Below are 14462 nucleotides of genomic sequence, written 5' to 3'. Positions count from 1 at the left end.
AGCCTCAAGGATCGGAGGCAGTGCAAGCTTTTTGCACAGCGGAGGCATGCACTGCCTCCGTGATCTGCCCATTTTGACCAAGCGAAGATGTAATATGACAACGTCACGTTATGTTACGTCACGACGATGTCACAAATCTTTATGATCGATGACCTCATATGATGACGTCATCACGTAATTACTTTTTGCATCACTCGTGCTGACGCCACCGACGGTCAATTTTCGCGTTTGATGAGGCATTTAAGGCTTTCGCCTTAATAGAATGTTCGGCTGTCGTTCCATGAAATTCCAGCTGCCGCTGGTGTTCGATAGGGATGGCTTGCAGTATTTAGGCGAGATAACTGCTCTCTTAATACATCTTCAAACTACACTAGAATATGCAGCCGTCGTTTACGACGCGAATATAAAAAGCGAATATAAGAAGCGAATATAAGAAATATAAGAAGCGGCTGCTTACGAAGGATGCAGTAGCATCACTCTTTGCAGACTACCCTTCACGTTTGCAGCCCAAGGTAACAAATGAACCAAGCATGGCAAGTTTCCCTAAATGTGGCCGTGTTGCGTCCGAACAGTCAACAAATGCATGTAGTACCAGTAGCAACGCTGCCTCGCGATCGCCGCCATGTGCATGCAGCGCTGACATTAGGTCCCGAAGCTGAAGAATCGGAGCCCATGGACACTACATGCGCTACCGGCGAAACAACCGACAATCATTATGTACATTGTCACTGGAAGCAGCTTAGTGACATTTCGTGCTATTTAGAGCATGAACCCATGGCTTGCGTATAGGTGTGCTACACTAGTAGACGGTAGCACGCATCGGGGAACTTTAAGCGCCCAAGCTTTCAGTACTATCTCTTGGCAAATGCTGCTTTCGAAAATCGACTTTCAGACAGTCAATAACCGGCTCTCAGTCAAGCGAACGTACCGGTGACAAAACAATTTTCCGCGCATCACTGACATGCGCTCTCTGGAATCGGGCTAGCAGACGACGCGCGAGCGTCTCGATCAAATAGCCGCGAAAGACACATACCTTCGAAATGGGCTCGTCGCCCAGAACGACAAGTGCTTCATGATTCCAGTTTACAAGTTTTCATTATACATTAAACAACGGGAATACAGCCGAAAACTGAACCATATAGCAGCTTTGAATGCAGCCACAGCAATCGTTTCCGCGAGCGACGACGCGACGGCTGGTCTACTACGGTGGCGGCGCCCGGCGGCTAAAAGCCGCACTAACGCCGACGGTCGGTTCCCATTGCGCTCCGCTCCGTCGCCCAGGCACAGAAAAATAGGAGGCGCTGGTCGGACGCAAGCTCCGCTGTTAGCGCAGCCTTGCACTACTAGCGCAAGCTGCCCAATTTTGTTTATGTTACGGCAAATACGGAGGCATACCTGAAGAAACAGATTGAGCCTCTGTTTGTGTAGCACTTGTTGACAGAATTTTCTTTTCATCTGCTTCTGATGCTTCGTGGCGGGTTAGTAGTCGGACTTGAACAGACTTATCGGTGACATGGCCCGCCTCACATGCTGGCTCGAGTGATGTTTCTACAGCTTCTCCCGACTCGCAATTCAGACCCGGTGCTGCATCATACACTGGCTCAGTTGCGATGTCGTCCTGAAACAAATTGGCTTGTCTTCTTACGAGTGATAACGCGAAAGCTTATTCTCGAACACAGAAGTGAAACCTCTCTTACAGAATCTCTTTCGCTGCAATGACTTGGTCTTGGAGTGTGCCCGCTGGTTGCGTCTCCAGAAAGGATTTGTCCAAGAACCTGCGACAGTGTATGAAAAGATGATCTACTGACACATACTCAACAGAACACGAAGTTATGGCAAGTATTAAAATGAATACTTTTGGAAAGTGTTTACAAATATTTACTGAAACCACTCATACTATTGTATAATCATCTTTTTTAGGTTTTTCTAATCTTGTACCCTGCTTTGTCTTCTGTAACTGCCATCGATGTTGCTCAGACTAGTCAAACCTGTTATATGCTTCTTCAAGCAGTTGGTTTGGAACGCGAAATAGAATTACATATCGGATACTGGAAGATGTTTATGTCAACCGACTTCATTGAAATTGAAAATAAACTTGAGGACTGCAAATCCGTTGCTGCTGTGCTGGAAATGATTGTAAGAATATCTTCGTCATTATAGTTGTTTCCCGTAATCCTTTTAAATGCGCAAGTATTTCACTAGCGACTCAACGAGAAAACTCTCCGTCCCTCTGTCACGTAAGACGATCGCCGCTATGAAAACGAACTTTCACTCCCATGCTCGGGTTTGAACCCTGGCCCCACATTACGAAAGTACGTTAGCTATAAGAATGTTTGTACCCGCAATGCCAATCATAGGCGTGCGCAGGGTTCCCCATTAGGGGGGTCAAAAGTTCATCGCAGCGCACCCCCCCACCCTACTAAGTCCATGTATGGGGCAGATTTCACCCCCCCCCCCTCTTAGATTACTAGAAGGGTCAATGTACGGAGCAGGTTTTGCGCCCGCCTTCTTAGATGATTAGGGGGGCGGCCGCCACCCCTGACCCCCCCCTGTGCGCACGCCTATGATGCCAATGTAGAAAGCCAACACTTGGATAGAGGCTTCATTCGGTTTCGTGGAAGTCGAAGAGTGGCGTAAATCCAGAAAAGTCACAAGGGGGGGACACACATCTTGCCATGGCGGCCATTTTGTTTTTATATATAGTAGGCGTTGTTTTGATTTATATAAAGATTCAGATAATTTTATGAAATAGGATTAAATAACGAGCATGGGTTCGCAGCTCTCGTAATTCGATTGTTCTATTGAGTCTTCTCTGAAACCGGTCAAGCGCCAGTTGCGAGTTCGTCTCACACAGCTGAGGGGTACTGAATACAAGTACCCACAAAAAATATGAACGGGAATTAAAGAAAGTTGAACGCACTATACGTAACTGTCAAACAATTCAAATACATGATGATTCAAAGATAAATCTCAAGGGGGAAACTTGCAAGAAGTGTCCCCCCCAGTCTGAGCACAAGGCCGGTCGGACCCCCTGACCTCCCTGGCATTTACGCCACTGAAGTCGAATAAAAGCATCCCTCGGGACAATATGTAAGGCTACCAGGGAGGACCGTACATGTGAGGAAAATTCAAACCTTGCGAATTTTTCGTCCAAAACACGAATTTCAGTGCTTGCGGCATGCGCGTGCCACAGGGCCTTTCGAGACGCTGGCGAGTGCTAGAGAGAAGACGAAAGATGCCATGCTACTATCCGCCTTTTGCGCTGGTAGAGTGGCGCCACAGCTCGGCTCACCTGTTGACAAACGAAGAGAAAGGCGGTTGCATCCTTTCCCAAGCCACCACAGGAGCTCATGCATTTTCGATTAAGTTCGCGCTCCCGTTGTGCAAAAAACAAACTAGCGCCATCTTTCGACAATGTGCCGCACCGATTAAGCAACAACTCTCCGGATACCGGCTGGACACGCTGCCTTTGTCACGTCTCATCTTTCGACGTGACAGTGTTAAAACTGATTTGAGGCATTGGCCACAGGGAGGAAGATGAGCCTTCATTTCGTTTAACTGCCATCGCATCAGCCGCATCAGCAGCATGGCTTTAGCCGCCTCAGTTGTGCACGTTTGTCCGTTGGTCGCGAGGAGAATGAGACAAGATGGCCTCCCACCAAACAGCGACCTCCCGTGACTTGAGTGATTTATAGTGAGCATTGTTTGTTTATAGTGAGACAACACCACCTAGTCTAGGTGGTGTTGTCTCAGCCCCCTCCAGGATGACCTCCTGAATGTTGGGCCTCCAGCTGTGCAGGGCAGCCTCCCACTGTTCCTCACTATAAATTAAGTGTTTCCGGAAAAGGGGAAAAGGGTGCGTAGCGACACTGTACATGACGTGGTTTCAGCCTGCTCTGGAAGACGCACAGAATTTACAAGAGGGAGAAGGCTAACTGCAGGGATGAATGCGGTGGAGGAGGTAAGGGGAAGGAAAGGTGTGAGTCTAGACTTTCACACTCGCGTGGGGATTGACGTATCAGTGGCGGCAAGGTTAAATATTCTAATCGGTACTGTGTGCAAATGTCGTGGAATAATATAACTTATAAGACGATCCCGCGCTGTAAACGGCGCCTCCTCCGTAGCGAGTTGCGACACATCGAATGCTTGCGCCCGGACAGTAAATCTTCGGGCAATGACATGAGCCGCCTCGTTTCCGGCAAGGCCCGCATGCACGGGAGTCCAGATTAGTGCTAAAACTTGATCGAGGGGATTGGCCAAAAGCAGGGAAAGGGCTGGCTTAGAGACCCTGCCCCTCCGAAATCATGTATGGCTGCCTTGGAGTCGCTTACGACAACAGATTAATTAGGAATTGTGTGGGCCAGGACTATGACCACGTCTTCCGAAGAAGAGCCAGGTATGGAGGCGGCTGCAGCGACCGGCCACATTCATCGCTTGGTGCAAAGACAAACATGAGCATATGGCGTGCGGTATGCATCCTTTTTTTTTTTAGCATGACTCCTACCTCTCCCTTTCGATTCCAGTGAAATTACCGCTATCTATAGATGGATGGATGGATGGATGCTATGAGCGTCCCCTTTATAACGGGGCGGTGACATGTCTGCCACCATGCTCGAAGAAAAAAGAAAAACTTCCTTGTTTCATGCTGGCCTAATACCTTTTCTACATTGATTAAATCTATCTTATTATACCAAAAATATTTATAAATTCACGGTCTATCTCTTTGCCTCTTAAGGCAGAATGACCTTATTTCCCCCCCCCCCCCCATTATTTATTTTTGTACTTTATCTCTACTCTTCTGCCACCAATACTCTAACCGTCTCTTACTTATTTCTATCGCGGACGTGTTCAGCTTTCCATTGTTGTCCCTAAAACCCAAGGCTTCCTGTAGACTCGTGCCCACAAGTATACCTGGGTGAATATCGCCACATTCAATCAGTACATGCTCCATCGTTTCCTTAGTTCCCCCGCAGCATGTACAGTGTTCGTCTTCGTTACTGAATCTCGCTTTATAACTTCGCGTTCTAAGGCAGCCCGACCTTGCTTCAAACAGTAAAGCGCTTCCCCTTGAATTATCATAAAACGTTTCCCTCCTTATTTCGTTTTTTCCCTTTCGGTAGTTACTCAGAGCCGGCTTCTTTTCCATCGCTGTCATCCAATAAGTCCTTTCCGCCTCCCTGACCTTCCGCTTAATGCTCCCTGTTGCCATATCGCCCGCACTGCTAGCCGTATATTTACTGGTGAGCCTCCTAGTTCTCTTTCTCCACTGCGTGTCAACGCTTTTTCTATACAAATACCTGAAAAAGCGTTGACACGCAGTGGAGAAAGAGAACTAGGAGGCTCACCTAGACCCTTTTCATAGACCCTTTTCATAAATACGCCACCTGACGGTGGGCTTTTCGTCAGTTTCGCTTCGCAAAGGAGCATGGGATCGCCAGCGCCATCGTGAGGGCATGGAAAGCGAGCCGTCAAATGCGTGAGTGCTGTGATGTTTGTGTTGGCGGCTAGTTCTCCGTGTCATCCGCTGAAGTCTCACCGTTTGCGTGCTTGAACAAGCTCTTAGTACTCTCCGTTGGACTTTCTGAGGTGCTTCCGCTACACAGTGAGCAACATTTTGTACCCTCCAACGGGTTGGACGAGCAGTTTGGCTCGACTGCAGCGGTTGCGGGACCGTGATCACAGCCAACTCGCGTGCGCGCCCGGACCGGGAAAAAAAAGGCTCGCCGAAGCTACAAACTTTTCACCGAAAGCTACAAACTACAAACTTCTCACCGAAGGAAAGGAAGGACGTCACTTTCACGGAACTATGCGACCGCAACCGGTGATAATCCTGTCTGGCGCAAGCCACAACACGCAACTATTTTTGTATATTTGTATGCAGTGGCGTTGCCAGCGGGGGGGGGGGGGGGGGGCAAACCGGGCCTGTGCCCCCCCCCCCCCCCCGAGATTTCTTTTTTTTTTTGCCATGGCACACAGAGCACAAAATGACACTCGACCACATCTGCCTGCCCGGCCCCCACTTCAGATCAATGTGGCTCCCCCCCCCCCCCCCCAGAAAAAAATTTCTGCCTACGCCCCTTTTGTATGTACTAAAAAATGTTGACACGTGGCTTACGATATGCGAGTACCGTCGCTACTAAATGAACGGTACGCAACTTCATTTTTATTGTTCTGGCTGGCCTTACGAACCCTCGCAGTATTTCTGCACAAACAATCTATCGCAATTCACCGCATGCAGGCACTCGGGAGAAGACTATTCATTCGTAAAAGCAAGGCTACACATGGCGCTGTGAAATAAGCACATCCGTTTCTGTAGCGCGTTTACAAAGCGGCGCCCTTCCGCACGTCCGTTTGACATCACGTACGGAGAGAGAGCACGTGCGTTTGTTGTTCAAGTTATATCGTATACCTTATCGCTGTTCTCGTCGCGATATCCTCGATGGTGGCACATGGGAACGCAGCACGTCTGCACCATTGCAGCACGCCGTCTCTACGAAAAACGTTGATGACAGTTCACGATTCGGCGGTGCTGAAATGTCGTGCACTGGCACGTTGCCGAAGCCTGCGTCGTCTGCTGCGGTGCCCTCACAATGGCGGCAAACTGTAGTTTGCGTACTGTAGTTTGCGTGCGCGGCGCTACGGGCGCCCTTTTTCGAAAAGGGTCTATAGAATCAATACGTGAATAGACCAAAGCTAAAGACCTTATGCTTCCCGACTGCTGGAAGAAGGAAATGCAGTCTACGATGTGAAACGTGGCATCGTGCAACGCGAAGGTCAACAAATGTCACATAAGAACGTTCGCTGGACAGTTCTCTAAACCATGGGTTCTCAAACTGGGTTCCCAGGAACACAGGGGTTCCGTGAAGGACATAATAGGGTTCGGCGAGCGGTCAGAACTAAAGCAACCCGCTCCCGTTTTACTCCCATTAGCAATTAATTAATTGAAACAAGCCAATTTATATTGCCTTTTGCATTTAACGAAGCTATCGCACGCCGCATCCGCACACCGGGTGTCTGCGGATAGCGAGAGACCTACGTGCACGTGGTAGCAGCTCTAAAGACTCATCGTCTAGCGCGCGCCATTAAACTTGCACGATTTGCGGACCCGCGGCGACAGAACGCGCGAAGCGCTAATTCATGCTCGTGAGCGTTCAAACCCGTTCAAAGAACATTAACGGGCATCTCGGTGCTTTATTCGTGACTCATGGCGCGTCGGCGTTCACGTGGCACAGTTTTAAATACGAAGCATTTCTTAGCGATCCTCAGGCACTTCGGGCGTTTCTTTCTTTCTTTCTATCTATCTATCTATCTATCTATCTATCTATCTATCTATCTATCTATCTATCTATCTATCTATCTATCTATCTATCTATCTATCTATCTATCTATCTACGCTCTCCCGGTCGGCTCCATAGATTGTAATACACCAAAATTTGCGCAGCATAGGATGAGTCTATGACGAACACGATTCACTGGTGATGACATGAAGAACACAATATACCTGCCGCGAACGTCATGAAACCCTTTCCCTCAGTCACGTGTGGCACATACCCCCATTCCAGAGTTCATGTTATGCAGGTATGTGCCACAGGTGATAACAGTCTAAACGAAGTAACCGCGAGCATACACACTGACAGGGAACGAAAGGGATAATAGCAGTAATTGTTGGGGTTCTCCGTTCCAAAAGCACAATATGATTTTGAGAGACGCCGTAGTGAAGAGATCCGGAATTTTGATCATCTGGTATTCTTTAACGTGCACTGACATCGCACAGTACACGGGCCTCTAGCATTTCGACTCCATCGAAATGCGACCCCCGCGGCCGTGATCGAACCCGCGACCTTCGGGTCAGCAAGCAGCCGAGCACCGTAACCACTACACCACAGCGGCCGACGCAAGGAAAGTTAGGCCGCTGAAGACAGCACCCCTGGAAGGCGCTGGGCTACCATCCACACGTCCACGTGGTCCCCAACGTCGACCACGTGGATTACGCAAAAACTGGGGTCAATGCTTCCTACAATAACTCTGCCGAGAGGACGATGCCCCTCATGATTACCGGTGACTTCAGCATTGATTTATCAAAACTCAACAACGCCTGGTTCTTAGATGGCATGAAAAACGGTTTGGATGTGGACTGGGCATGACAAGGGCTCGGTGCCACGTCCAGGACAGCATCATGCAATGTAGATCACTTATTCGTAAAAGTCCTCCGCGGTTTCCACCAGCTCTACTATACCTCGCACTTCAGTACACTTAGACCGCTCGTAGACGCGATCACGTACGGATACGATAACAAGTCCTGCCCAGCTGGTGCTCACTGATCACGGTGATGATGACCTTATTCAAGAACTGCGAAGAGCCCCTTCCACACATGCACACGGGTTCGTGAGCGGTGCGTGCGTTCTACGTCCTAACGGATAAGTTGCATCGTTATGACGGAGAACGCATGCATCGTTGCATCGTTATGCAACTGTAAACAACTAGTTATATAACACATGTGTGACTCTTCAAGATATGTGTGTGCGTATACCATTTACACATTTATGTAGCGTCATTCCGTAACGTTTCCCTCAATGTGAAAAATTGCGATACAGTCACCTTCCTACGCATGCTTCGCATAACATCTATTCACACAGTACGTGGAATCTGCCGAATTTTTTCATACACGGTGATTTGCCGCTGGTTTATGTCGACCCTGTAATCAAACCCTGCAACTAGCGCTTTGATACGCGCAAGAAGCATGGCTTCACGGCTTAGCTTTACGACCGACGTATCGGTCGACGGCCGTTTCTTCGTGCAACTGGCATGCGTCCTTCCTTGTTTCGCAAAAAATAAAAAAGCCGTCCGTACGCCCGGCGCCTTTTAGCGTGAACACATTGCTTACGTTGCGCGGTACCTGCAGCGAGCCGTATGGTCGGTCGGCGCTTTACTCGACTCGCGGGGGGAGGGGAAATTGCAAGTCATTGTATTATCGGGAGTTCTACATCAACGGCGATGGCCTTTGATATTAAAGAAAAGAGATCAGGCAAGCAAGCGCAGGGTTACTGTGGTTGCGCGCATCGAAAGGCGTTATTACCTCCCCCCCCCCCGCCCTTTTCGATAGTCTTCATGTTCAAAAAAAGGGTCAGGGGTGCCGCGGCACTCTGGAAAAGCCGTCGGGGTTCCCCAAGGCCTGAAAGTTTGACAACCCCTGCTCTAAACAACGGCGGTACACAACACAAGCAGAAGTTATTGCAGCAAGTAGCTGCAAAGTGAGGTAAAAACAAAGTGTAGAGACCGCAATGTAAAGTTTTGATTTGAAACATTTTGTCAAGAGCACCGCCGAAGCGGGAAAACCTCCCCATTTATACGGAATTACAGAGCAGGTGGCATTCTAAAATTTCGTTTTTAGCGCACGTCGATGCTCCCGAGCCCCAAGAGAGGATACAACGGGCTCTAGAAACGCCGCTCTTCCAGCTTTCGCTGTGACTGACTGTGCTGCGGTTTCAGCGCAGACCCGGCGTTTTTTTTTTTTTTGGTGCCGTAGTTGTCCGCCGCCGCCGCCGGTGTCCGTAACCACTATCGCTCGAAATAAGAAAAAAAAAACGAAATAAGAAAAAATTCCAGGATGGAACGAGGTTCGAACCTGGGCCCTCTGCGTGGGAGCGCAGTATTCAACCGGTGCTTGAAACTGCTTCGCAAAAAGGTCCTATACAGGCTTCATGTCGGGAAGGAACCACATTAACATATGCAATATAGCGTGGTAGAAGAGTAAAATAAGCACCAAGCGTCACACAACGCGAATTCTGTAACCAGGCGTCACACAATGCGAATTGCGCAACGAGTAGGTTGTTGAATGCTTCCAACCCATTACAAAGGATCCGCCATGATTCTTCATCGTCATAAGGCACAGCATCAACAAAGTGCATAACGCCTTACATGCGTTTAGCAGGTACCACGGCTCTCCGTAGCATGACGAAAAATGGCATAATGCCTGCTTCCCTACTTCTAAAAAATTACAATGATTTATAGCGTAGTGGGTTCCTCGCAAGTGCACCTGTATTGGTTGCCAAGGAAGCCCATAAGCACATGATCCATTTCTTCGGGGTCTCAGTAAAGTTCTTCGCCCCCCCCCCCCTCTCTCTCCCACGTCAACGTATGTTATACAGCATGGCGGGAGAGGGAAATAGCGACCCGGCGTCACCCAATGCAAATTGCAAAGCTGGTGGGCCGTTTAAAGCTTCGCACCCATTGCAAAGCGCTGAGCCACAATTCTTCATCGTCATCAGTCGTAGCGTCAACAAAGTGCACATAATGTCTTACAGACGTGTAGCTGGTGCTTCGCTTCTCCGCAGAATGACGAATAATGGCTTAGTGGGTGCTTCCCATATTCACAAAAATTGTGATTTATGGCGTAGTGGGTACTTTGCTAGTGTACTTGCATTAGTAGCCACAAGAGAGGGTATACAACGGGCTCTAGAAACGCCGCTCTTCCAGCTTTCGATGTGACTGTGCTGCGGTTTCAGCGCAGGCCTGGCGTTTTTTTTTTATGTTTGAAGATAATGAAATTGTGAAGAGTTCGGTATTTACAAAAGGTGTCCGAGGTCTCGTGGTGCAGTTTTTCCGCGATCGTACTCTCATTTTATGCCCCAATAATTTAATTTAGTTCGACGGATGAAATTATATGCGCAGTAAACATCTCATTATATTCATCGAGATTTAATTCTCTCTAGAGAATTCCGCCCAGCTTTACCATATTGGGGAACAGAGGCCAGTCGCCAAGCTTTAGTTTCCAATGACATGTTTTGCCCGACATAGGACGTACACGCACCCAGTATAGCAACATTCAGTTCGGGCAAATGATCGCTCCTGTGCGCATTAATGGGGATTTTCCATTTAAGATGAATAAAAACAGATGGTGAGGAAAACGCCATGTAGAGGGAGCTAAATTTATGCGCACACCGAGAAAAACAGGTCGGACTGTAGTATGGTTCGAAAAAACATTTTTTTTTCCCCGGAAGATGCCCTCTTTAGCCGGTTCTATCAGTGCCCCGACGAAAACAACGAGCATTAAAATCTCCTGCTAAAACAAATGTTTCAGGTAGCTTTTCTGCGACAGTGACATTGCTGGGGAGCCAGCCGCAAGCCGCACCCGCTCGTCAACCTCCGCTCACCAGCAACGGACAGCGCCGCCACGCGGTGCATAGAATCGGTTTCGCCACCGCCGCTGGGAAGGGCGCCCGTTCACGACACTAGGTGAACCTTTCGAGCCAACTCGTACCTGATTCTCAACAGCCGTAACAAGCAGGAACTCGATAAAGCGCAGCAAAAAGTAGCGGGCACATCGCACACCGAGTTTGCGAATCTCCCTCACAAGATTCTGCTCGTGCTGGGGAAACCCTACGTGCTGATCTCAAACATTGACACCATCGACGGTTTTAGAAAGATTTAGAATTACACCGATCGCTGCACAAGAACGACATTACAGTTTCATTCAGCGGCCGTGCTAGACATTCTACATCTTACCTCCTGTTTCCGTCTCTTCGAGAATGCTGCTGTCGTTGCCTGCGATTCGTTCCGTTCGTAAACGAAGATAGACAGCACCACGCCTGGCCTTAGTCGAGCACATTTAACCGGAATTGCCATTGGATGCATTAGCGGTAAACTCTGAGGTAAACTCACTGTCACGGAAATGTTTCGAGAAGAGAACAGTGGTTCACGAAGGATTGAAATTACTTCCTTCCACAGCAGCGATCCACCGAGCAGCTCGTTTTTGCTCACATGGGAAGTTGTGAAACACTACTTACATCATCTCGGCCGTCGGTGCTCGGACAGCCGTACGCAGAGGAAAAGGCAGGCATGGTGATACTGCGAGACGAAGTTCTCCGTAAGCTCTTCTTTCAAGCGTAAACCATAAACGTAGAGTGGGTACGTTGGTTATTTAGGATAAGGAGGGTGACTGACGTGGAAGACATGCACACGGTGACGGTGCGAGCGCCCGGGACGCGTCTCTTCTACGGTGCCGCAGCGTAAACAAACGACCCCCATTCGCGTCTCGTGGGCGCTGCCATGTTGGCTTTAGACACGAACAAACAAAAGCAAAAGTTACCAGTCTGGTAGCGCCATGGATGGGTAGCGTAGCGCGCATAAGGCCACGTGATCTTCAGCGGCCAATAGCAGCCGCAGCGTCTGTCCTGTCAAACATATAGTATGGACATATAGTCTGGACACGGCCGCTGGATGAAAAAGCGCACGGTACGGCCTGCCGCGTCGGGCGGCTTTCTATGGGAGAGCGCGTGTTGGCCCTAGTTGCAGTTGCGGCCGCTGCGGCGCGACGGGGCGGGGAAGGAAAACGGGTGCCGGCGGCTCCGTTGGGGCAGCAGCCGCAGCAAATTAGTTGGTGGTGCTCACAACAGCGATCTCACTCAGCTGTTCTAAGCGGTTTTTTTCTATCTCATCTATCGCAGTCATGACATATCATGCATTCAGTTGAGTCCGTTCGCGTAATCTGGTTAAATAGCCACTTAAAATTCCGTGTACGTACCGAGCTCCTGGCATTTTCTTTTCAGGACTAACTTTTTGCTTTGTGTCTGAAAGAATATTCCACAATGCGCGTAGCAACATTATATGGCGCTGAATGTGCGAAAAAGTATATATTTAGTATTGTTATATTTATGTGCGTGTAATGAATGCATCGTTTGTTATTTTAACATATTGATTTCCGTGACATTTCTCCAGCACATTTGAGTTTTCTTAGCTGAAAATGCTTGACAGGTATTTATTTTAAACATCTTACAATACACGTTCATGGTCTTTATACACAGGAAGTGCATGTAAAAACATATGTTGAATCTTTTTCATGATGTCTGATACATGATACTGTGCCGAGAAGTAATTCAGCTTCGGATGCTTGATACTAGCGAATTCTACAAATATAGTGACGCATTCCTCGTAACTTTGTTGAAAAGGCTGTGGAAATATATATTCATTAGAAGTGGCTTGCAAATTTCTTGACAGTTCTTAGAAGGGCAATGCCATCAAATTGATTTATATATAAGGCCGATCACTGGAGGCCGATGACGGAGACTGCCAGAAGACAATCACTTTGGTGTGCAACGAAGATTCACCAGTGCCTGTACAGCGGTTAACATCAAAGGACCAAAACGAAAGGTTTTATGGCCTGCACAGACTGGAAGTAGACAGGGAAGCCAAAATTTGGGCTCCTGGAGGCATAACAAAACAATAATTAAAAATAAGAGGAAAACAGAGACGGGTATAAGGAAGCGTTTAACCCCCCCCTCCCCCGCTTTTTTTTTTTGTTGTTTACCGAATAGCTGTCAAAAGCGACCCACCTTAACATTGTCCCTGTGAGTCGCTCGCAATGTGTGTGTTGGCTGCCACGTATATTTGTTTGAAATGAAATCTTGTCGTCGCCTAACAGCCGCTTTTCTGCACTTTTTTGTCTCCGCATGTTTTGCTGAGGCAAGTTTGAGTCCGTGCCCCGTACCGCTAATGACCACAGACAACCCAACTCTCTGAATAAAAGGGATACACGTGCTTTTCACGGCAACCAACATCAGTACCACATGGCATTGCGGGGCAACGCACGCCACCGGAACGCGACAGCGTTCGGAAACAACCGGAACCGATGGCAAAGGTGCCGCGGGCTGAAAGGTGGGAACTAGAAAAAAACGTGAGATAAGAGAAGACGGGAAGGTGGTGTTTGCAACAAGCCGCCGTTTGCAGCTAGCAGGGATGAGCCCTGAATTCATAATAAGTAAACTAACTTCTCACATTTTGTCCAGATTTTATGTTCACTGTTGAATTCGTTACACGATCATGAAAACGGCGTAACGGGAAGAGACAGAAATACTGAAAACCGCAGGAATTCAAGCAGTTGTGTTCGTGTGTTTTTCAGCCTTTTCATGACCCTTTCCGTCTGACCGTTTTCATATTAATTAATCCGTAATATCTCGCCCAATGGTCAGTATTAAGATGTAGTCACTGAAATTTCAAAGTGATTCGAATCTCCTTCTATGAGATGGTCGCACAATAATTATGATAAGCATTATTTCATGGCAGCTGCATGCTATGCCGTGTCGTATGTGTACTATAAACATGTTTGGAAGAAGGAAGAAGTTTATCTTATTTTGTGTCAAATAAACAGTGGCCGCTGCAGTTTCTGAGATCACTTTTTCGAAATGAAATGTTTAAAACTGAAGCAGCATACTCAGGCCAAAATAAAGAATTTCGATGCACTAAGAAAGGTGCAGCGCCTCCAGGTTGGTTAGTTGTGGTCTTCTAGAACACTTCTGCTGTATGGGACCCTCACACGTTAGCAAATATTAAAAAATTGGAATCCGTACAAAGAAAATCCGTAAGGTTCATTCACAACGCTTACAGTAGAAGCACGTCCCCTTCAGCCCTCCTGGAAAGTTCCAACTTGGAAACCTTAGAGCGCAGGCGCGCCTGTGAAAGGCTAA

General features: G+C 48.1%; 1 protein-coding gene and 1 long non-coding RNA gene across 5 annotated transcripts in view; one reads left to right on the top strand and one right to left on the bottom strand.

The window, feature by feature from the left end:
* The window catches only part of LOC119390659 (gastrula zinc finger protein XlCGF57.1-like), a 447432-nt gene that overhangs the window by 236696 nt on the left and 196274 nt on the right, over positions 1-14462 (bottom strand). For 2 of the 3 annotated variants that reach the window (XM_049415133.1, XM_049415132.1), the window contains exon 3: positions 1396-1618. The exons of the other annotated variant lie outside the window; for it this stretch is intronic. In XM_049415133.1, the coding sequence (XP_049271090.1) occupies positions 1396-1618 (223 nt within the window). The remainder of the gene's footprint in view (positions 1-1395; positions 1619-14462) is intronic. 3 annotated transcript variants of the gene reach the window in all.
* Positions 1-14462, top strand: part of LOC125758200 (uncharacterized) — a 270696-nt gene that overhangs the window by 234309 nt on the left and 21925 nt on the right. The window lies entirely within an intron of this gene.

The sequence above is a fragment of the Rhipicephalus sanguineus genome, chromosome 4 (assembly GCF_013339695.2).
Source record: "Rhipicephalus sanguineus isolate Rsan-2018 chromosome 4, BIME_Rsan_1.4, whole genome shotgun sequence".
Taxonomy (NCBI): domain Eukaryota; kingdom Metazoa; phylum Arthropoda; class Arachnida; order Ixodida; family Ixodidae; genus Rhipicephalus; species Rhipicephalus sanguineus.
Note: the sequence above shows the minus strand (reverse complement) of the source record. Positions and strands in the feature narration are given on the sequence as shown.